The 24,874-nt window shown below is 39.8% G+C and overlaps 1 protein-coding gene across 1 annotated transcript; it reads right to left on the bottom strand.

The window, feature by feature from the left end:
- Positions 1 to 243: 243 nt before the first annotated feature.
- slc9a6a (solute carrier family 9 member A6a) lies at positions 244 to 24,346 on the bottom strand. The gene is made up of 16 exons (XM_033633318.2): positions 23,928 to 24,346; positions 21,100 to 21,299; positions 17,975 to 18,052; positions 17,760 to 17,836; positions 17,445 to 17,557; positions 15,256 to 15,361; positions 12,968 to 13,109; positions 12,335 to 12,440; positions 10,826 to 10,914; positions 10,144 to 10,257; positions 9,797 to 9,908; positions 9,429 to 9,582; positions 7,218 to 7,248; positions 7,047 to 7,132; positions 6,334 to 6,439; positions 244 to 5,245 (listed from the first exon to the last, which is right to left on the bottom strand). Exons 1-16 carry the CDS (start codon positions 24,223 to 24,225, stop codon positions 4,973 to 4,975), a joined length of 2,085 nt encoding a protein of 694 aa, XP_033489209.1. The 5' UTR covers positions 24,226 to 24,346; the 3' UTR covers positions 244 to 4,972.
- Between the last annotated feature and the right edge of the window lie 528 nt (positions 24,347 to 24,874).

The following is a 24,874-nucleotide window of genomic DNA, read 5'->3' on the forward strand; positions in this document are numbered from 1 at the left end:
TTTGATTTAGGGGTGAACTGTCCCTTTAAAGCTTGTCGGCTTGGGCTACCTGCCACATTTCAAAGCAGCCAAGATTATAAACCACTTCCTAGCATAATGTGAAAATCCGGGATTTATGCAACTCGAATGAAATCACTTCTGGCACTAATCTTCTTTCATATTTCTTGTGAGATGGGATGATCTCTGGAGCTCGGCAGCTGCATTCTTACACGACCCAAACGCCCAATAAAAGAGGAAACGGGGTAAATGAGGACGCCATTAGAGCGAGGGCTTTAATCAAAAGCACAGGCTTCTGTTTAATGACCGTTGCACGCACATGAACAGGTGAGAGTATATTTACACAGATGTAAACAGTCGGTACCTGCAACACAGAAGAAGAGGCGGAGAGAACATAACATCTCCACGTCTCTCTCATACACACACACACATACGCACACACACAAGTATACACATCCATATACACTTGCAGGCATGGACACACATACACACACACACACAGAGAGAATTTGCAGTATAAAGATAGAGTGGACTGTCTGGAAACACAAAGCACAGCAGGCCTCTTTGGTCAGCTACTTCAGACAGGATTTCCAATGATCAAAGCCTATCACAAGTCACCATTCAGAGAACAGAGAGAGAACACACGCTGGCAGAGCAGTAGGCAAACACCAAAACCTATATCAGCTTTTTGCAGATTTCACATTATTTAATGTGTCAGTTGAAGAGCAGTGGCACACAATTCTGCTTGTATATATTTTTCTTTTTTTTTTTTCTTTGTTCCTCCACCGTCAGCGGAAGATGAATGATTCATGCTCTGTCATGGCAGCAGCATTCAAACATACACGCAAAGTACCTGAATGGTGAAGTGATGAGATGAAACAGCAGTATGAAAAGACTTCTAACCATCTCGGCTGCCACTGCGATGTGGAATTAACTCTTTACAAAGAAACATCAACGTAACTCTTACTGAACATTCATTCCAGATTCATTACACCGACATGAATCTGCTCTTTTTTTTCCACGTCCTTCCAAAAAACATAAAGGTAAATAATATAAAAGCAGCTGTTAGATAAAACATCAGAGCAAAACAATAAAACATTTGTAATGGAGAAGTGCAAATTATTCAGCTTTTTTTTTTTTTTTGTTACTTCATCTTTTCCCTTCCACAAAATAAAATGCAATAACAGCACAAATGAAAAGTACAAAATGACAGAAAGAATCATAACCTGGAAAATGTGGTGTCAAGAGGCATGCCTGATTAAAAAAAATTGTGCACACTTTGTATTAGAAGTTCCTGCACAGCAGAAGGTAACTGCAGGAAGGAAAAGCGATATCTGAAAGCCTGCTCTTCCTTCTACCTCTGTATCACCACAGAAACACACACACAAACAGGCCTTTAAAGGAACATTTCACCCAAAGAAATGCCATAAATCACTCGGTGATGCCGTATTACTTTAAATTTGTGCAGAGAACTCTGTTTTTCTTGCATATCTCCACAGAAAATGGCAAACATACTGATTTATTGGGGACCATGTTTAACAACACAACAAAAACATCCACTTACAAACTCTAACACAACTCCCGCAATATCATTAAAGTCTAATTTATCCAGTCATATGCTCAGTACTTATCAAACACATGCATTTTTGCTAAAGAAAACTACTAAAATACTAAGGCAGTGGTTTCCAACTGGTTTAGTTTTCTCCTTAGTCATTACTTCAAGATACACACAGTTTAACACATCCATGTCGTTGAGCTAGTTTGCTGTGTCAAGTAGCTGTCCGTTAGTCACTCACTCTACAGCAGGAAACAGCACTTAAAAATGCAGCTCTGTGCTGGAAATTTACCGTATCTTAAAAATAAAGAATGTTTTTTACAAACTAGACATGTTTGCAAGTCACATGCTGTCCATTCAGAATGGACCCACAACCCACTTTTGGACCAGGACTCACCAGTTGGGAACCACTGCACTGTAAGGTTTATAAGCAAAACTGCATGTATTTGGGAAGAACTGAGCATACATTTGGATAAATGAGACTTGGATTATACTGCACAGCATCAGTTTACAATCTCTCTCTAACTCATGCAGTACAATCCAAGTCTCATTTATCCAACTGTATGCTCAGTACTCCCCTAACAGACGGCCCTTTCCAACGGTGAACTAAACTAAAAATTAAACTTACCAATGCTCTCTTCAAAGCCAGACTCCGTTAACAAAAACTGTAACTCTTACTTTGCTGAATACTAGTTGCTGCTAGTCAACCACTGCCCCGATTGGTGGTTTGTTTTTGATTTGGTGTGATTTTGGTGTTTTAAAAGGTTAGTTTAGATTCACCTAAGTCATACAATAACACAAACAAACTAGCTGATTGAGGCAGCGACAGACCAGTAGCTCCTGTGTACAGTGGGGTAAAATTACTGCTTTCATCAATGGAGTCTGGCTTTGAAGAGAGCATAGAGAAGTGTCAGTTCAGTTTTTAATAGTGAGGATTTAGTGAAAATGCATGTGATTGGGAAGCACTGAGCATAAGACTGGATAAATGATACTTGGATTATACTGCACAAGTTGCATGAGAGTGTGTAAATGGATGTCTTGATATAGTTTCGCTGTTAGACGTGATCCCCAGCCAATCAATAAATCCGTGGAGGCATGCAAGAAAAACATTTTCTTCACAAATTCACGGTCACACAGCATGACTCACACAAAGGGTCTTTATGTGGGTGAAATATTCCTTCCTCCACGTCTCTCTTTTATAATCTATTTCTTTCACTCTCTTCTGTAACCCGATCATCATCCTCTTGCATCCACTTAGCATGGACGCAATTTTTTTTTTCGAGCTCACCAAGAGGACGAACCACAAAAACCGTTGTGTTCAACTGAGTCACCATGTTCGGAGTGTTGCTTGGCTTCAGCCCACATCAACACAGTGTTGCCATGGTGACTCCCTATCAACACTTCCTGTAAGACCTGTGTATTTCGATTTAGGGGTGAACTGTCCCTTTAAAGCTTGTCAGCTTGGGCTGAAGCTCTTCCGTTCTTCTTGTGAACCCACACTGACACGAGTGAAATGTAACACTCATCGCCAGGTGCTCTTTTAATAGCATTCAATGACCTAATGAATCTTAATGCTGTTATATACAGAAATAATGTTTAACTGTCAGACTATCGACCCTCAAGGACACTATTGTGTACAGCCGAGAAAAACGTCCAGCATATCAACAACTTTTGTTCTATTCAGGAAGTTCTCATAATGATGAACTGCCACAGTACCAGCGTAAATATCTCTTCATATCATGGATGGATTGATTAGAATAATCATCATGCAGCTGCTCCCGTCTTGTTCACTGATTTTAATGACCTCTGTGTAAAATCTAGGGCTACAACAATCAGTCGATTGATCCTTTAGTCAATCCACAAACAAATATTTTGATAACTGATTGTTTAAGTAATGTTTTTATCACATTCACGGCGTCCAGCTCAAATCAAGTCTCTCTCAAGTGACTATCTTTGTGACACTTAAATATGTCAATTTAAGCTTGGGAAAATTGTGCATTTTACACTTTATAGATCATATAATTCATCAATTACACAAAAAATAGACAGCATAATAGCTGATAATAAAATAACTGGTTGCAGCCCTGATGGAACCATATAGAGAAAATCAATTATCTGATTTGTCGAAATTATACTCACAAAATGTGTGCTTACCAATAATATGGTACTAAGTTCCTTTAGTGTCAAATTCATGTGTCTATATGCGTTTTTCAGGTTCATTCAAAGAGAAAATTTTGTTCAAAGTCTCGTTGTTAATGCACGATTTGTAATAGAAAATGTTTGCACAAAGCTCTATGTGTATGACAAATGTGACTCAGCTTAAAGTCCTTAAGCTCTCTTGCAAAAATAATACAAAACACTTTAAGGTCATCTGCATTTGGTTTTCACAAAATGTCGAAATGCAGGACAGAAATGGCACTAATCTTCCTCCGTCAAAACTGGTTTGGATCTTGTTTTTGGAACGACAGCCCTTTCGTTCTGCTGTGAGCGACATCAGCTTCTAAAATAAGGTGTAAAGTCCCTCTCTATGTCACAGTCAAAGGTCATTGGGAGAGATCCGCAACTTTCACTGCCAGGTTACACTGCAACAGTGGCATCACATCGTTACACACTATTTACAGGCGAATAACACAGACTGACAGCCCAAACACCCACTGAGTATATTGCTACCTTATGGACAGAGGTGTCTGTTTAGTTTTTTGTGTTTTTTTCTTTTTTACAAAGGAAAACTACAACTGCGTGACTGCCCATCCTGAAACTGGCTCTGCGTCTGAGAGCTGGTCCAGCATGGGTCGCCAGGTTTAAAACTACAATTCCCAGGCACTTGATTGTAACAAAATGTACAGTAAAGTTGTCCACTGGGTCAGCATGCCTCTGATGAGCAGAGAGAAGGCAGCAACATTCAAGGTCAGACCCAAACAACGAAAGCCCTCGACCTCCCGTACGAAGAAAACAACAAGCATCCTCAGCATGCATATCAAAGTTATAGTACTCTTGTGATATACTGTACATCGACAAATTAGCTAGTGGTTTGGACTTGCATTTACACACTAACACATGCTGCTAGACCTCTGTGCAATGCTACAGTAAGGTGACTGACACACAGCTTTAAGCCAAACTAAGAGAAACTGACTTTTGATTGAATACTGAAAAAAAACCTTGCAAATAAATAAGGCTATATTACAATTATGGCAGATGCCAGAGAGGTGTGGAAACGAGCAGAGCGAGAATGAGGTAGAGACAGTGATTTGCCACTAGAGGAAGTGAGAAAATAAAACTGTGAGGAGATGTGTTGGAAAAAAAGCAAGAGGAATGAAGTGGAGGAGTGAAGGAAGGAGTGTCAGGTACTGGTCTTTTGATCGATGGCTCGGGTCAGTGTGAGTCGGACGGTATGTCTGGGTCTGCATTGAGAGACTATCTTCACATCCGCAAGCGCTGCGGGGGGTCTGTAAAGGGCGGCTCAGAGTCATCCATGGGCAGCACCAGGCGCGTGCCCCTCATCACCAGCTCGTGATCTCCATACGTTAACTCTCTGTCCAAGTCATCAGAGGTGGCGCCTCCAGCAAAGGCTGGGCCGCCGCTCGTGTGGGAACCTGAGGCGTCTGTGCTGACTGTGATGTCGCCGTAGGTGAGGTTGATATCGCCATCTGTCAGGATGAGGTCAGAGTCGTCATCCTTCAGCTGGCACTCATTCTGGTGAGAGGGAAGAGGAATGATGTCAGATACTCGCACAGGGCAGAATAAAGCACAAGATGTGACTTTAAAGGAATACTTCATCATTTACTGGCGAACGAAGAATCCATAAATGGAGACAATTCTTGATAAAATCTATAGGGGTCCGCATCAGTTTAAAATCTCTCGCACAACTTGTACAGTATAATCCAAGTCTCATTTATCCAACTGTGTGCTCAGCCCTTCCTTAACAGACGGCCCTTTCCAACAGTGAACCGAACTAAAATGAAACTTACCTATGCTCTTTTTAAAGCCAGACTCCACTGACAAATACAGCCATTTTACCTCACTGAACACAGGAGCTGCTGGTCTACCACTGTCTCCATTAAGGGTTAGTTTCTGATATTGTGTGACTCTGGTGTTTTAACAGGTTAGTTTGGATTCACCTTAGTCACTCAATAACACAAACAAACTAACTGATCGAGGCAGTGGTAGACCAGCAACTCCTGTGTTCAGTGAGGTAAAATCGCTGTTTTTTTCAATGGAGTCTGGTTATGGAGAAAATACTGATAAGCGTCAGTGTCAGTTTAGTTTTAAATAGTGAGGTTTTAGTTCAAATAAATGGGTTTGAGAAATACTGAGTATACAACTGGATAAATGAGACTTGGATTATACTGCACGAGTTGTGTGAGAGTTTGTAAACAGATGTTTTGACATAGTCTTGCACGGATCCCTTTTACTCAAATTCATCAAGAATCGTCTCAGTTTTTGGATTCTACTGGAGGCATGCAAGAAAAACAAAGTTTTCTTTACAAATTCAACATAGCACAGGGTGAGTAAAGTGATATAAAATGATAAATTGGGGGTGAAGTATTCCTTTAACAATCTATGACCACAGAATAAAACTAACTTTTTTTTTTTACAGATAACAGATTGAAATTATGGTCTCTTCATCTGCCCAGTGAATCAAAACCTTGAGTTTCAAACTGAACCTCTCTGCCTCATGATTCATCACAATAACTTTTTTTTTCATCCACTGACACAGAATGAAAACCTCACAAACACAGAAAGCCAAAAATAGCTTCTTATATCATCCACTAGTGTCTGACCTCATAAGCCTGCGGGCTGGTGAGGAAGCGGGCGAGGGGGCCGCAGCAGGGAGGCAGCGTGGCTGTGAGTGGGGGGCCGCTGTGAGTCAGGATGGGCTTCAGGTAGCTGGAGAGGGGGCTCGAGTCAAGGACATATTACACAGAAAACAAGCACTATGGGTGGTAAGACACGACAAACAGGACCAGAGATTTTTGTACAGTGTGATTAATGAATGCTAACTACATGTATTAAAATAGGGTGAAAGGGCAAAGTCATTAAAACTTAAGTTATTTATTTAAAATACAATAATGACCTTTATACTACACAGCTAATAAAAGAGATAATTTATCTTCAAGCCTGTACATGGTGCTCCCTCTGCTGTCTGACTCTGGGAACTACAGGGGTTATCAATAAAGGGGCACATTTGATCAATAGTGATCCTCGTCATCCTTTATCCAGCCTACAAATGTTCTGTAACTTTTGCACTGTATTAATTCAGTTCTTGTTCTCTTGTTGCAGTATTTTATGACTGATCTCTACTGTTAAATGTTATATTTTGTTGCATACTTTTATTTATTTTTCCTTAAGTATCTGTAGAAGAGTTGGTCATATATGTGTCTCCCTCTCATAGTAGTTACAACACCATTTTTTAAAACAGGCAAATTAAAAATAAGTAGTTGTTTCCTGGTCTTTATGGCAGTGATAAAACTAGTCACGTGTTATCAAAGGATACTTGTGGTCAAAGTTGTACCAAATCCTGAAAAGCCAGGCACTTTCCTGTTTGGTGCTTCTTCTCTCCGAGCCTTCAGCGACACTCATCTGTACAAACACAGAAAATGTGGTTTCAGTGTTTTCTTACAGTCACATACAGTCGCAGTAACTAGTTCACAGGAGTAACACTTACTGAGTTATCTTGATCCGAGTCCACGCCCACTCTGTTGGAGGAAAACACACATGTAAATCAGCTGCAGTCATAAACTACCAGAGCAGAGCAGTGTTGTGAAGCGTGTTTCCCCCGTTTAGCAAGTTCCTGGTCAGGTCAGGTTACTTTATCTCTACCTGAAGGGAGATTTGTTTTGCAGTAGACGAGGTTTTTAGATATTTTACCAGCAACACAGACAAGAGACAGACATGACAAAAGTCCTCAAGACTCCAATACACAACACTACACGAGAATCAAGCCGGCTTGGAGCCCGACGCCCCCCCTCCCTACAATGGTCAGCAAGGATGCAGTTGTTTTATTCTTAAGATTATCTTGCCACATTTTCCTGTGGTGTGCGGTATGTTGAGTGTTTTAACATCCCCCCCCCATCTGCTACACATCTACTTTTACAATACAATATCCTGTTTAGAAAGGGGAACCCCGAGGATCGCTGGCAGTCCCACAGGTCTCGGAGGTTTTGTATGCAATATCAGACAGGATTCAACTCAGAATTTACCATAAATGTAACATTTGAAGATATATAGTTCATCCCGGTGGTCCGACCTATCTGACAGTCTTACTTATTTCATGTACTGTGTTGCTCTGCTAGCAATAAACCAAATGTACCAACACGGAAGCTAAGCAATGCAACATTACTGCTGTGGAAGGGGACAGCAAAACATACCAAAAATGAAAATTCAGCCATTATCTACTCACCCATATGCTGATGGAGGCTGAGGCGAAGTTTTAGAGTCCTCACAACACTTGCAGAGATCCAAGGGGAGAGGGGGTAGCAACACAACTCCACCTAATGGAGGCTTATGGCGCCTCAGATTCAAACGTCCAAAAACACGTAATTGAAACCACAAAATATCTCCATACTGCTCATCCGTAGAGTTCAAATGACGTTTTTCTAAACAACTTTTTCTGTCGGGGCTTCAGGACACTTGGATCACTACGGACGAGCAGTATGGAGATATTTTGTGGTTTCAATTATGTATTTTTGGACATTTGAATCTGGGGTGCCGTAAGCCTCCATTAGGTGGAGTTGTGTTGCTACCCCCTCTCCCCTTGAAGTGTGAGGACTCTAAAACTTCACCTGAGCCTCCATCGGCATGAGGGTGAGTAGATAATGGCTGAATTTTCATGTTTGGGTGCACTATCCCTTTAAAATACTCAAAACATATAATACACATAAACTGATATTGATTTTTTTGGGTGGGCCTTTTTAAGGTGGCTAAAATTTAACCAATTGAGGCAGCATGTTTGCTCACCACCAGTTCATTATTGGTACATGATGTGGGGATTTTCTACCCAGTGATTGGGTCTGAATCTGTTAATGTGTGGTGTGCTGTTCTGTTGCTCTCCACATACTACAGAAACAAAACTTAAATTAATCATTACATGTCATTATGTGTGGGTTCTCGCACATTTTCAACATGTTAAGATTTGAGACATCTTTTATCACGGGCCAGTCTTATAACACAATCCTGAGCAGCAGGGTGGCAGCAGTGGAGGTACTGTCAAAAGCCTCAAGCATTCACCAGAGCAGAGACAAAGGTTATATTACATGATTCTCAAGAGTTTTAATCTGACAAACCAGTTGAACATGTGGGCAATAAAGTCTGGACAAAAAGAAGCATTAGGAGAGTAAATTTCTCTGACATTATCTTAAATACCCTGAGGTGTCAAACAGGCTTTCAGGAAGTGCACTCAATTCTGAAGCCAATTTTTCACAGTGGCCAAATCGTGCAGCTACAGTTTCTAGGTCCGTCACGATTCTGCTCAAAAAGACTTTTCCCCACAGACCTTCATTGGGAAAGAGACGTCTGTGAATTAGAGATACATACAAAGTCTAGAAGAGCCGCAGGATTAAATTATTTTATCCCTGTTCAAGTTAGTAGAGCTATAAACCGGAAGTAGCCAGCTCGGCCTGTGGAAGGCTCTAGCGCTCTTTCTCTATGGATCAAATGATGTGGAAGATCCAGGTGGTTTTACACCCGAGAAGTTGAATTTTTTGGCTTCATGCGCCACTGATCACCTTTCATACAAATGAATAGGGGCCCATTTTCAATGCTGTATCCAGTTCTATTAAAACATTCATGGTGCTAAACCCCTCCAGATTTCAATAAATGCTGACTTCAAATCAAGTTTGACGCAGGAATGGGTTTGACAGGTGTAGGTGAGGGGTACCGTATGCGCTGGCAGGACAGCATCTGGGTGGTGCCTCCTCCACAAATCCAAACAGTGAAGAAGACCACAAGCAGAGTGGTGCTAAACATCATCTGACGGGCGTATGTCGCCGTGTCCCTGATTGACAGGGCGAAGGTCATCGCACCTCGTAGTCCTAAGAGCACAGACACAAAGAATGTTTCACACAAACAAGTATGCAACATCCTATATGAGACAAATCAGGTGATCTCTGTTTACAACCCTGTGTTAGTTAACTTTTAATCTGCTCACAGAGGGTTGCAAGAGACTAGAAAATGTTCCAGTGCATCTACACGGTGCATTTTTACAGTAGTTACAAAATACAAGATAAATGTCTTCTTCCATCTGACCTGCAAACATCATCATGTGCTGGAAGTTGGATCTGATCTTGTTGCGTCGGCCCAGATTAAGAAGAAATGAGAGAGGGTAGATGTTCGCAGCTCTTCCCAGGAACACTGCCACCTGGGTGGGAACAAGGTTAAGGAGAGGACAACAAAACAGAGAGCCTGTGAAGTCCCCCCACTCTGTGCCGAACTGATTTACTGCCCCTTTAAATCAATTACCGTTTGCTTCTTGGTGCTTATATTAGTTGTAATACGTTCTTCTTCTACGATGACAGTAAAAATAACCACTGTTGTGATCAAGCAGAGGGTCATATGAGGCTTTGTGTGCACCAGTCCCCTTATGCAAAAGATACAAAAGCTCCGACGATGAACATGGGATTGAAGACGTGGCTCTGGAAGGTAAACAGGGTCAGACCCATGTAGGAGAAGATAAAGTTCTCTGCCAGGAAATTTAGCAGCTCAAACAGCTGCAACACAAAAACACACCAACAATTGACTCAGATAACAGCAATGAAGTTACACTCACCAAGAAACACGGTTAAACAAAATTAACAACTAAATGCACTTGGCTTGCCCGGCCTTGACTGCAATCAAACTTCCAAAATTAAAATTTCAGTATGAATGAATGAAACAATGTTATTTGTTTCATTATACTGGAAAGGAAAACATGTTTTTAGTTTTGGATTCTCTTTTCATTAAAATGACATTGTTGTCTCTTTTATTTAAATGTTGATGTTTGGTCCTGTTACATTGTTAGAAGTGAAGAGGGGTACGGAGGGAAATCAACGCAGCAGGTGAATTACAGATTTACTGCATCAATTGTTTGACCAGTGAATGTAGTTGAATGTGTTGCTAAGCCACATCAAACAGTACATACACCAACATCCTGTGCTCTGCCAACACTCCCAGTATTATTGTACTGGTGTTAACTGGTCACTGATAAACTCCATCTTTGCCCTTTTTTCTACAGTAAAGGCACAAACATTAGACAACAATACAGGATGAGCAGTGGTGAGGTTGTAGTCCAGGTCTGACCTGTTTGGTCCTGTCCTGAGACTCGGGGGACAGGTTGTTGAAGGTGTAGTGGGCCTGAGTGATTCCACAGAAGAGCACCGCGACCACACCTGTGACACACCAGGAGGGATGGAGATACAGAAACAAAACAGTTAGGAAATCAATTAAAACTGACATAACACTAACATAACGTTAAATCATTTTGTGTTTGTTTCAAGAGATTTTGAATGTTCGTGTCGCTGCAGCACAGTCTCTCTGAGTTTTTCTTATACATTGGCAACAGATTAAATAGCAGTATAATAGGGATGGTTAGTTCACCATTCTGCGCTACACAGACTGTAGAGATTAACTATGATTTGAAAGTTCAATCATGTGTTGTCTGACTGAAAACACCAAACGTTACCTGCGTCTGTGAAGATCAGTCATTTTGACTGTATGGATCTGTGCAGATATTCATATACACCAGTCAGCCTAAACATTAAAACCACTGACGGGTGAAGCGAATAACATTGATCATTTAATTACAATGCAATGTTCTGCTGGGAAACCTTTGGTCCTGGCATTCATGTGGATGCCCCTTTATGAACTCCAACCATCTAAATGTTATAGACCAAGTACCCCCAGTCATTGCAACAGTACCCCTGATGACAGTAGCCCACCAGCAAGGCAATGCACCGTGCCCAACTGCAGAAACTGCTCAGGAATGGCCCAAGGAACATGATAAAGAGCTTTAGGCATCGATTTAGCTTTCAAATTCCCCAGATCCCAATCTGATCAAGCATCTGTGGGACAAGCCGGAACCCCAGAGGTCCTTTGTCCAGGCCTCAACAGGTCAGTGCCAAGTCCGATCTACAGTGGAGCCTCTGACCTGTCAAGGGCTGGACAAAGGACCTCTGGGGGTGTCCTGTGTTGTCTGGCACCAAAGTGTTGTCGACAGATCCTTTGAGTCCTGTGGGTTGTGAGGTAAGGTACCAGCATGCCCAATGGATGTTCAATCGAATTGTGATCTGGGGAAATTTAGAGGCCAGGTTGATGCCTTGAGCTTAGTCACATCTGCTGAGCCATTCCTGAGCTCTTTTTGTGGTGTAGCATGGTGCATTGTCTTGCCTGGGGGGCGCACTTCCGACAGGGAGTGGCGTTGCCATGAAGGGGGGTATTGGTATGTAATAGTGTTTGGGTGTGTGGAGCGTGTCAAGTGGCATACACATGAATGCCAGGACCCAAGGTTCCTCAAAAGAACATTGTACTATGACAAAATGATCAATGTTATTCACTTCACCAGCCAGTAGTTTAAATGTTTTGGCTGATCAATGTTTACATCACTGTGTCCCATCCCAAAAATGTAAACCTTTAATATAGAGCAGTTTCATTTTATGTTTATTTCTATTATATATATGTTTTTCCCCAACAAAGCAACAAAAGGTAGTTAATCTATACATTGAATGAATACTGACCTCCAAATCGAGTACTGTTTGAATGTGTGTATGTGGTGTAAGTATGTGTGTGTGTGTGTGTGTGTGTGTGTGTTACCTGTGAAGCCACAGGCCTCAGCCAGCAGGAATGTGCTCCACGACATGAGGAAGAACAGAGCAGTCTCCAACAGCTGAAAATCTCTCAGCTTAGTGAACTTAGTCACGTACGAACGAGAAGTCAAGGAGTGTAACAAAAACACTCAGACTCTACCAAATGAATTTATAACGTGAAAAAAAGTGAATCTGAAAAAATCTGACATTTTGTGGAGATATTTTCACTTGTTTCCAAAGCAAAGTTATTTTGTTTCAAGGGCAGCTTCTGAAAACGGTCCTTATTTCAAAATGCTGTCACTTGTTCCAAGTGGATTCCTCAAACAAGGGGAATATATCATACACAAGTCCCATTTCTATCTAACTTTTTCACCATTGTTTTTAGAGACAAGGTCGTACCATTCTGTGTTAATTAAATTTCCCTTTTGTGGTATTCTTTACAAAACCTAACTTATAAAAGACCTAGATATTACTAACATCTCAATAACTAGTTCAGATTTAATTTAACATTTAACAGTGCTTATACTTTGTAAACATGCTCCAGTGGATGGATTTCATATCTTATTACATGTCATATCTATTAATAATAATATCTAGTAATATCTATTTCTCATAAATAAATAAATGACAGAAAGGATATGAGAGCAGTGACGACTCCTGTGGCCACTCCCAGAGCGAAGGAGCCGCTGAAAACTCCGAGGAAAATCCCAAAAGACTTAAGCATGGCCATGACCTCAAAGGTGTGACTGTTGTCCCCTTGTGGCTGGTACGCTACTATAGACCTGATGTAACACAAGTGCACAGAGAACGTAAATCATGTCAAACATCAAGATAAATAACTGCAGACTAAAGCCTTATAAAGATAAACTTATTAGCCTAATTTAAAACCTGCATACAGGAAATTTGTGTGATACTAACAGTCCTCTTATCTGCAAATATTTTTGTCAATAACTGCACATTCCACCACCATATTAGGTCTCCTCATGCACAGCACTTTGAGATAACATTTGAGGTTTGCTTCTGTTGATAAAGAGCAGGCTTTCACAGCAAAAACGTAGTAGAGTAGAGTAGAGTAGAGTAGTAGAGTAATGTAGAGGTCAGGAAGGTGGAAGAAAAGGTGGAAGAAAAGAATCTTAAACTCTATTTGAATAGTTCAGTGTTAATATTCAACTAATAACAAAGTGGCTTGTTTAAAAGTTGCTACTGCTGTGTGAAAATAAGTACAGATATGCACGTAAGTTTCCACTGAGGTCAAGATTTCTCGCAAGGGGCGCCCATGAATCTGTGAAGGTGTGGAACAATAGGTAATAAAAACTACAAGCTGTTATGGTGTTATTGCCCTTATCATTACAACCAACAATGACGAGAAGAGAGGGAACTTGTTTTCACCAAACAGTGGAGCTGTTAAATACACATCTTTTAAAGGCAGAAAACCACATTTGCCGGAAAAAGAAAAACAGATAACAGAGCTACTTCCTTCCTCTGAGAGAATTTAGACCAAATAAAGCTGCTCTGTCTCCCAGAGATTACATTTGTACGTTACTTAACTGTTTTCATAATTACTGTTGTGGTGACAAACAATGTAATCGCTGCCTGGATAATGTTCAGAGACGTTTCTTAGAGGTAATAAAACACTATATTTATGTGCCATGCTGGATTTACAGGGAGGCGGCGGACACACAAAGTGCAGTGTCCGTGAACATTTTGCTGATATGTTCAGTGTCAGCATTTTTGTGACTTGTCAGGTATGTTAATTAGAAACTTTTCCTCGCCATGGTCATAGAAAACAGAATTTGCTCTGCATTATTTTTCCCTGAAATACCTATTTGCTTCAAATTAATATAATATAAATATACTCATAAACATAATTTCTGGGAGAAAGGGCTGAATAAGGAGACAAGTCTGCTGTGATAATGGTGTGGACAAAAGGTTTAAATGTGATGAGAATGTTTTCATAGTGCCAAAGGTAACAACAACAACAAATATCTGTCACAGTTACCATGGCAGTCACTTTATACATTAACTCTGTGTCACCTTGTAATTGAGTATCAACACTGAACCATCCCAATAAAGTCGTACTTAATAGAACAGACCATACTTCCTCTCATCAAACGTGGGTCATATAGCTTTTGAAAGTAATTGAGTTTTTAACTGGAGTCTGGAATGAGAGGGATTTTATCACAGAAGCATTATATAAAATTCTGCAGGATAGTTGTCGGTCAGAAAAAGCAATTTTTCAAATATTTTGCTGAGGCAGTTTGGCGATATAAATGTACTGAAAGTGAAATATTCACCCTCTCCATTCACAGCCACCACACTCTGAAAACAAATCACCGGGCATTTTGTCTATAAGCAGTCCTGGCGTCCTGCCTTCCCCTTGGCTTTTGTATACAATGTCTCCAGGAAATAATAGGAATTTGTTCGTTGCTGACTCACAACTTCAACAACAAAAAAAGGAAACAAAAAGAGCTAAAATAAATGAATAAATAATTAAATGTTCTGCATCTCTGGTTGAATAAGCCACAGTTGGACAAAACAAATGGCCGGTGATTTGTCATGTTTGTCCCACGGCACCGCAAAGGCACACAATGACATGCTCTACTTAGTGCACCCGTTCAATGGGCCTGTCGGAGTGTCTCCGCAGGGACCGGCCCCTCCACTGTGCCTGCTATTATAATTTACAATTCTGTGGAAATAATAACAGTCCCATGTAGAGGAGGAGAAGAAACTGAGTGTTAGCTTAGGGACCACCCCGTGGTTAGCATGGCGTTAATGAGAAGCTGATATTAGGTTAAGTAAAAGGTCACTGACAGATCGATACAAAAGCATGACTTGCACTTCTGCCATTTCTCTCAGAAAGCCAGAAACTTAGCAGCTCTGTGCACATTCAAGACAAGATGGATGTAGACTACAGTCTGAGTGACTTACGAGGACAGAACCACGGCCACTGCGTCGTTGAGCACACTCTCTCCAAACAGCAAAGCGTACAGATCCACGTCGACCTGGAGCTCGTTGAAGATAGCCAGGACCGTCACTGTGAACAGAGAGGAACACACTTAATACCTCTGATACCCGTCCATGTTAGAACTGAACCAAATGATGATAAACATCACTGAGCAACATCGAAGCAGGTGTCAGGAGCTTTGTTTCAATTTTATACCTTATAATAATACTTTAAAACCATATGTACATGATTAACATGTAGTTTATCTTTACATTTTACAACACTTTTACTTCACTAATTTGTAAAAATAAGAATTAATACAGGCTTTACACTGACAAATTAGAAGACACTGCAATTTTAGAGTTTAAAATCACAAGAAATTAGAAGCACAAAATGTTTTTCCATGTATATATTGCATTTTTCCAGCTTCACCCTGGTTTTTCACTTTTTACCAGCTGTGGATCAAACAGTCATCTCAGACTGACTTCATTATGTGAGAAAAACAGTGTCTATCAAAACTACAGAAGAACATAATTTTACAGTCTAAAAACTTTATATGTTATAACTGGAGATAGAGCATGCACAAGGTCATCAAGAACAGCTGATGCAAGGAGAAAAAAAACTGTAAAGTTCTAGAGGGTTTTAATTTTCAATTATAGTGTGGTGACCAGATTTACTTGAAGCAGATCTGTGTGTGTGTGTGTGTGTGTGTGTGTGTATAACTATGAAGGTATGGAAGTTGGAATGGTGTTTGTAGTTTATTAAATTAGAGAGAGACGGAATGGAGAGTATGGAAATAAGAATAACATAAAAATAATTTTAAAAATCTGTATACATTCTTTAAAAGTGGTAGCAGTATCTATTATAGTGGAGCTTGACGAGTCTTTTTTAAACACTGTCAGAGGAGATACACTCTGAAATCTTGAGCTCCAGGGTTTAATAGGCTTAAAATTTTTGAAAAAGTTTTGTAAAATTTTACTCCTCACTTTACACATTTATGTTATTGCGCCACTTTTATTGTTTATGTGTTAAGTTTCTTAATTGATGTGATGGCCTGAGCTGTTCCAACATACCATCCTATATTACCGTAAATAAAAGTAACTGTCTTTTAAAAAGGTGTCTGTGTGAAAATTTCTACCTATGACAACTATTAAAAGACTCTAGTTTTGAAATAAATAAAAAAAATTGCTTATATTGCTTTGAGGTGTAGGGGCGGCTGTGGTTCGGAGGTAGCAGAGGTAGAGCAGGTTGTCTACTAATCAGAAGATCAGTGGTTCGATCCCCGGCTCCTCCAGTCTATGTCAAAGTATCCTTGGGCAAGATACTGAACCCCAAATTACTCCTGATGGCTGTTCCATCAGTGTGAGCGTGAGTGAATGGCTACTGAGTTGCAGGGGACCTTGTATGGTAGCCTGGGCCACCAGTGTGTGAATGTGTGTGAATGGGTGAATGTGACATGTAGTGTAAAAGTGCTTTGAGTGGTTGGAACACTAGAAAAGTGCTATACAAGTGCAGTCTATTTACATTTACCATTTGAGGTGTAGGGCAGATATCAGTAACACTATCATATAATACTGTTAGTACAAATTTGAACTAAATCCGAGCAAAACATGAAAAATTACATGAGGTTAAGTAGATACTCCCACTCCCACCATCCCCAGAGTGGTTTTATGTTGTACTTTTTCTCCTGTGTGGTGAATCATTACATTGATCTATTTCAACATCATTTTTTGCTGTATAAAATATCGTTGTTTCGACCATCCATTTCATGATGACACATCAAAATGATTAAAAAACATGGCTGTGTTTTGTTCTGCCTCATGTAGGGGCATATAAAAAACTAAAGCCCTTTTGTGGATTTGTGTCTGTACTGCACCCTGAAGCTACACCAAATAATTAAGCGTTTGAAACAGACAGGATGGTTATTCACAAAGATGCTTTTTTTTTAAATCACTTTTTCCAGTATGATTAAAGTTTGACTTTACAACACAGTAACTCTCAGTAGTATTGATAAATCTTTGGTTTTATGATGAGCTGTTAGCGGCTGTGTCCTGTTTGTGAGAATGTGAACTACAAGCTTTGAGCAATTCAGGAGATAAAAGTGAATCCAGCTTTTAATGAGTGTAGCTTGTAAGTAAGAGAAAATGTGAAGACAGAGAATAAGCATACGTACCGGGATCTGTGGCGGAGACAATGGCCCCAAAGAACAGACAATCGGTGAAGAAAAAGTCTCCACCCAGCTGTCCCACCTGCTTCATTAGCATTACACAGCCGTACATCAGCAACCTGACGGAGGAACAACAGGTGGTTTCGCACAACATCACAAACAACTCTGATTTTAGTGGCACTTCAGCACCACAGTAATTGACACATATAAATGCTGCCCTGGCATGCAATGTCTTTTGTGCTACCATTGTGGCGACAACACAGAGTTGCACCTGTGAAACTATAACAGTGGATGGTTCTCTCTGCAAATTAAAATTCTTACCCGATAACAAAACAGGAAATAACTGTCCCCAGGAAGGCATACGCCAGGATGGAGCCCATGTTGCGGAAAAAGTGTCTCTGAAAGACAAATTAATACATCAATGTTCATCTACATATGTTGATCTTAACATTATATATTGAAATTCAGCTATTATTTTATCAGGAGTCAGATATTTTTATGCATAAGTACAGAGAGTGCCTGAAATATTACTGTACCCTTTTCAAACTGTAGCCAGCGTGGAAGATGATAGGTGGTAGGAGAATGTTGAAGAACACTTCAGGGTCAAAGGTCACCTGAGTCACACACACACAAACACAAAAACAGTGTCATATGACAGGTCTGAATCACCAGATAAAAAAGAGACAAAATTGTTTTCATTGACGCTTCTAGGCTGTTGCATTTTTAGAGAACTTAAAAAAGTTAATGAATCATAAATGACACATCTGGGACAGCGAGAAGTAGCTTCAAGGACAATTGACAAAAAGTTGTTATAATAGTGAAAGGGCGTGATGGGAAAAGAGGACAGCTTCTACGCACAGGCGGACCAAACATCACAGCTAATGCTTACTTTAATTACGTTTCTGATTTTAATACCATTTGGTTGTTTTGTCTATGAGTATCAAATCTGTTGTTATGTCTTGTGGACCCCAGGAAGAGTGGCTGGTGTTATGCATCAGCTAATGGGGATACTAATTAAATCAAATCACAGCTAATGCCAGTTATTCAGTTATAAATCTAGATCAGTGCAACATTATAAGATATCTGTGTGTGATTATGTCGTGTGACAATTTAACAGAAGACATCTGATGCTGAACAAACCTCCATCAATGACAAACAACACTGCAGCAGCCTCTGCGACACCTTGTTTACATAATGTTTTGTTTTGGGCTTGATTTTATAAGGAATATAGGAGGTAATACCAGTGCTATTTAGCAGACAAACTTAAAGTCCTAATCACCAGCAGGGATGAAAATAGGCCGGTAAGGTCCGGCTTTCTGTACCGCTAACAGATTCGGTGTCAGTACACGGTACCAGGAAGAGGGGACAGCAGCGGTCTTTCAAAACACACAGACAACAACCTGTCAAGCCCAGGTCATCACAGACACTTTAAAATGCCCCATCATTAACAACTTTAAGCCCCTCTCAGTGAATTTATTTCTAAAAAGTCACTAGCGACAAATGAAGTGTCTTATTCAGACCATCAGGGAAAAAGTTGTATTTCATTCAGAGCATGCTGCTCAGACTGATCACAGTGACAGCTCATCTGCCGGCAGTGCAGGGTCTCTCCTTTCCTCTCTATTTCCTCTTACGTACACTGTGTCAAGCAGGCAGGAGGAGGCTGCTCAACCACAGGAGAGGGAGTTATATAAACTGCACACACAACTTTACATGCTTGTAAATATTAGAGAGTCGACTATTATCTATCTAAAATTTTCTCTGATTCTTCTTCACTAATATGTAAAGATTTTTTTTGCATATTAGACCTGTTGCACCTGCTTGCTTTTGGGAAGTAAAACATGTTGGATAAAGTGGGATATACTGCAATTGTATTTATTTGTGAAAAAAAAGAAGTTCTGTCCAGTAATCTAGAGCAATTTTTGTTTTTATAGTTTGAGTGAGAGTGAGAGAAGGTTTTGTAACCCGATGCAATTTTCTTCTAAGTTAGCAGTTTGAAACCTGGAGCGACATCACTTTTCTTGTGCTGCCTTGAGGACACCTTTCAAAAGTATTTAAACCTTTGAACCTTTGAGCAAATTCTTAGTGCGATGTCTTTCAAAAATATGGGCAACTTGGTAAGAAATGTCCCACAAATTGCAAACAAAAAAATGTATACATTTTGAAAATAATCTTAAAAAACAGGGGAAAATGAAAAAAGCTAGGGAAAAATATGTTTATATGTATCATTATTATTATTATTATATTTTAAAATTATGTGACATAATTATTTGAATTTTTAAGCACTCTTTCAGTTCATTTCCTTGTTTGTTTGTTTTTAACTTTTTTTTTTTTTTTATCATTTTTTAGTAATTTTCTTGTTTTTAATTTTCTTATTTACTAATTTCTTGCTAATTTTTTGGGTCATTTTTTCTTTCATTGTTCATTGCCTTCTCATGTTTTTAAAATAAATCAAGTCAATTTGCTCAGGTATCAAAGGATTAAAACAAACTGTTATGATTCTAATGCTTTGTCAACATTCACAAATTATTAAGTGGCAATTACACCATTTAAATAAATAGTTTGCTATCAAGTGTTTCTCATTTCGTTCTACATCATACAGGCAATAAAAAAACTGAATGTGTGTGTGTTCGGAGGTGCATAAAGCTGGGGGTGGAAGGAGAACAACATGAAGCGATGAAGGTCGGTGTAGCAGTACCCATAAGACTACTTTCACTCCTCGTCATCAGAAATGCAAACCAGCATAACGACAGCGTAATTATGGAAGCAAAAAGTCCAAGTGACCCTCGGGCAAAGAGCATCTGTCCACTGTCTTTCTTCATTTTTTTTTTCTGTGACAGTTTTATATGTACGTCTCTCAGAAAGCAGCCTTCTGCTGATTTTACCAGAAGTAATAAAACTTTTACAACACTTAAAACCCTTTTTGAAAAAATTCTTTACCAGACTTCTATAAAATGAAGATATATTTAATGTGGAGAATTTATGGTGCATTAAGACAAAATTGTCACTTTACCTTTATATACTTCTACTAACTGTCTACAACTGTGTGCACCTCTGTATACATATTTATCACTTCTCATTATGCAGATACTTTTACTTTATTCCTGTTGACATTCTGTTTATAGTTGGTTTATTCATTTGCAACACTGTCATTACAAATTTATCATGTAGTTCATATTTTATTTGTTTAAATTCAAGCCCTGTACTTCAACTTGCAGTATATAATTCAGATTTTGCTTTTACTTGCATGATTTTCTTTTTTTTATACAGATATTTATTAAGCATTGTTAGAAGGTATCTGGCTGAGGCCTAGCTGAGTTTTTAATCCCCAACAACTGCTTTATTTATTGTAATTGTTGTGCACATGATACAATAAGGAGTTTAGGATTAATGTGACCCAAGGCAACATCTTTAAATTACATGTTTTGTCCAACCAGCAGGCCAAAAATGAAAAAGTTGCCACTAACATTTCAGTTCACTGATGAATCAATGAATCAACTGATTGATTCGGCTCTATATTATACAGTTACAACATGACCAGTTGGAAAAAAACAAACATAAAATCCTGTATACAGATGTATAGAAACTTCATAATACAGTCATGAAATGTAATTAGTGGCAGTCACTGAATTTCAAACAATCAAACATGATTGTCGGTCTGTACCTTTCGCAGCATCTCATTATCCTGCACGTCGTTCACCTCGTTGGCACTGATCTCTCCTTTCAGAGTGTACTCGTAGAATTTGCCACTGACATTGACCAGCAGCGTGGCGGGACTGGCATTAACATGGCAGCTCATCGTGACGTTGCTAATGTCCCGAGGAACATGGATACCATATCGCAAGACCACGCCAACGAGTACACCTGGGGGGAGAAAAGAGGCAAGATAAATAGGATAGAGAGAGGAGAGTTGATTAATATGAGCTGTCTATAGCTGCAACAAGGAGGCAAAAATCAATATAATCAAGTGTCAGTGGAGGAGTGAATGTGGAGTGGTCATGATTCTGTTCCATCAAATGTTTCAGCAGGAAAGGACATGGAGAAAAAGTCAAATTCTTAGCCTCACAAAGCCAGATTAATCACATGAGCTCAGCTTTTTCTATGAAATTAAAGTCTGAAAATTGATCAGATATGAGCCAGACAAATCAGGAATATCTTGTGCTTAGACGTGTTGTGCTTGTGTTTGACGACTCTATAAAGAGACCTGTAGTCAGGAGGAAGTTGAGTCAAACTATGCTGGGAATTTCATGATGTCACCAAACACTTCAGGCTTATCGAAATAATTGTGTGTTTAAGCTGATGCCCCAGCAGGTGAAACAAAACTAACCGGAGAGCGAAGGGAAATGTAAATCAAGCTCAGTTTGTACGTGCCAACTCTTTTTAGGAACAGTCTGACTTTTTCATATCAGACATTTTGACTGATCAAGCAGGAAAAGCAAACACTGTTAATGATGGCTCTGTGCCATTTAAATACTTTGATAAGGCCAGGCTAGTGAACCAGCATGGCGACACCTGGACCCTGAAACTGACACATTCAACTGCATGATCATTATCTGAAGTAGGGCTTGGCATGTTATAGCAATATCGTCTTAGATTTGAATATTGTAATGTCTTGAGTGCTGTGTTTTCCTGGTTTTAAAGGGAGCAACACAATAAAGTGATGCAAATTGAGAACTTGCCAGACTGTTCTAGCTGTTCTATTATTTGCCGTTTCCTTCTTAGTCATTATATCCACATTACAGGTGATTATTTATCAAAAATCTCATTGTGTTAATATTTTGTGAAAGCACCAATAGTCAGCCTCACAATGTATTCTGATATTTGATTTTCCACATATCACCTAGCCCTGACTGTTATCAACTAACTTTTCTGACTATAATATGTCCAGATGTCTGCTGTGGAAAAGTCCCATCGGGCTACACAAGCAAAAACACCTTTGTGGGTGGACTTTAGTCTGTCGCTGTAGATACAAAATGTAACATGAATCTACTACAGTTAAAAACTACAGACCAAGGCAGAAATCTTTATGTAGTCATGGACTCAGACCAGAATTTTAACAGACATATTTAGACAATTGTAAAGTCAGCCTACTATCACTAATATCAATGATAAAAGGATTTATGTCTCAGCAGGATTTGGAGAAACTTGTCCATAAATTTATCTCCAGTAGACTTGACTGTAACAGTGTCTTTCCAGGTCTCCCTAAAAAATGGATCAGACAGCTGCAGCTGATTCAGAACTGCTGATCAAGTCTTAACTTTAATAACACCAAGAAGGTGGACCTCATCCCTGAGGTCTTACACTGGCTTCCTGTTTGTCAAAGAATAAATTTAAAAATACTACAGCTGATTTAGGTTTAGGCTCAAAACATATTTCTTATCTTCTGCTACATTATGAACCATCCAGACCTCTCAGGTCATCTCCAGGGTTGGAAATGACTTTTTCTGTCCACCTACCACTGTGGCTGGTGGAATCCAAAATCTACCAGTCACTCAATAGATTACCATTGTTTTTTATGGGCTGGTGAGTGAAGCAAATCTAGCAGCCACATGCATATTTTACCAGCATTTGGCTGGTGGCTGGTGCTAATTTAATGGTCGGAGTCAAAACTAAACATGGAGAAGTAGCGTTCAGTATTTAAGCACCTCATGTCTGGAAAAAAACTCCCAGGAAACTGCTGGCCCGCTGCAACTCTCAGTTCTTTAAAATCAAAGATTAGGGTTTTCTGTTTGCTACTGCCTTTTATTAAATCAAATAATTACTAATTTATAACACTGCGCTGTAACTTTAATTCTTGTATTTTACACCTGTCTCACTCTATTTTAGCTTTTTATGTTCTCTGTTCTCCTGGCTCTATAATGACTGTTTATTTAAACATGCTTTGTATGTAAAGCACTTTAAATTGCCCTGTGGCTGAAATGTTCTGCATAAACAAACTTCCCTTGCCTCACCTTACTGCATGAGCAAGTGCTCACCCATTCATAAACTCACAGAGGTTAGCTCAGGACAAATTTGAGATCACTCCAGGAAATGCCACCAGAGATTGATGACAGCCCAGTGAGAGGTGTTTGTCCTATCAGGTGTAGGGAAAGGTTTATGTTGGTGTCTGAGTGAAGGAGGGAACAGTCAGTCACATGCTGTGCAGGTTGCTCGTCATGTCGGCTATTTCAAGCACATCCATCCGTGGCGTCACCAAACCACAGAGTAGAGAAGTGAAATTTTGGCTTGTCTGTTTCATGCTGCAGGGGGAAAACACTTGGCTGCTTTGGTGCAGTTTTTAAGGTGTTTTTACCTCCGTGACTAAGCTTGTTATCTGACTGTATCTACCTGCAGCAGCCTGCTGTCTAAATGTACTAAAACATTACTAACTTATTGCTAGTGTTAGAAGAGTGAAACCGGATATTGACATGTAAGCGCTTTAACTATAATCACGAGAAGAAAATGATAGTAATGACAGTGATTACGTCTCTCAGTCACGCTGGAGCATCTCACCATAAATCATCGCCAGTCCAGTTTCGTGCAGGAACCTGAACCGCCTGTGTTTGAACAACCAGATGGTCAGGATGGTGAGGGTGAGGAGCATGATGAAGATGAGCAGGTCCGCGCTGTCCTGCCTGTGGCTCTCCTCAGCCTTTTTCTCCGTAACGATGTTCTCCATGGCACTGTCCTCCTCCTCCGGAGTTAGAGATGCTCGACACACACAGATGCTGACAGACAGGCTCACTAGCATGAGCAGCCACAGCGTCCTCGTTGCCCTCCAGGCACTGTTGACAGTCACTTTAAACACCATGTCGGCTGCTCGGCGGTCAAATGCTGCAACGTCGTCGTGTACAAAAGCAAACTTTGTGCTAATATGATTCACGAACTGGGGGGAGTAGAGAGGAAAAAGACGACAGCAACAGAGGAGTCAACTCCGGCCCGGAAGTGAAAACTAATATTTCGAGAAAGTGAAGTTTCATTTCAGTGTAAAATCACCACAGCAGAATGTCACTAGTTTAAATCAATCCTAACACAAAATTCTCAGCGTAACGTGTTGTGTGTAATTGTTATGACGTGTGATTGATCAAAAATGTAGATCTGGATGTTTTTCACGGGCCACTTCCTCAGCTAATGATGCTAGCTCTAACTAAGGACTCTTATTGTGAAATCTCAAACTGTCATCATTCTGAAAAGGAAGTGAGACAAATAGCTGATAATTGGTCTATTTCTGTTACAATGACTAACTTTGCTCTTGTGTAAGAACAAAATTTAATGATTAAAAAACTAATTGTGTAGAAAATGAAAACGATTTCTATTTGGCCCGGGGCGTGTCTGTAATAACGGGTTTGCGTCACTAACAATACATATAGCATAACTATGTAAAAACAGCTGACTAAAATTTCAATATTTCGCTAAATGGGTGGCATTTGAGTAACATCTATTTATTTATTTATCTATTC

Source organism: Epinephelus lanceolatus, chromosome 7, assembly GCF_041903045.1.
Source record: "Epinephelus lanceolatus isolate andai-2023 chromosome 7, ASM4190304v1, whole genome shotgun sequence".
Classification (NCBI taxonomy): Eukaryota; Metazoa; Chordata; class Actinopteri; order Perciformes; family Serranidae; genus Epinephelus; species Epinephelus lanceolatus.

Bases quoted from the DNA above. Each gene is read 5' to 3' on its own strand.
- slc9a6a (XM_033633318.2), bottom strand. From the start codon at position 24,225: ATGGTGTTTAAAGTGACTGTCAACAGTGCCTGGAGGGCAACGAGGACG. The intron at 21,300-23,927 runs GTGAGATGCTCC...TTCTCCCCCCAG, and splicing joins TGGACTGGCGATGATTTATG to GTGTACTCGTTGGCGTGGTC. The intron at 6,440-7,046 runs GTATCCTTTGAT...CCCCCTCTCCAG, and splicing joins TGGTACAACTTTGACCACAA to CTACCTGAAGCCCATCCTGA.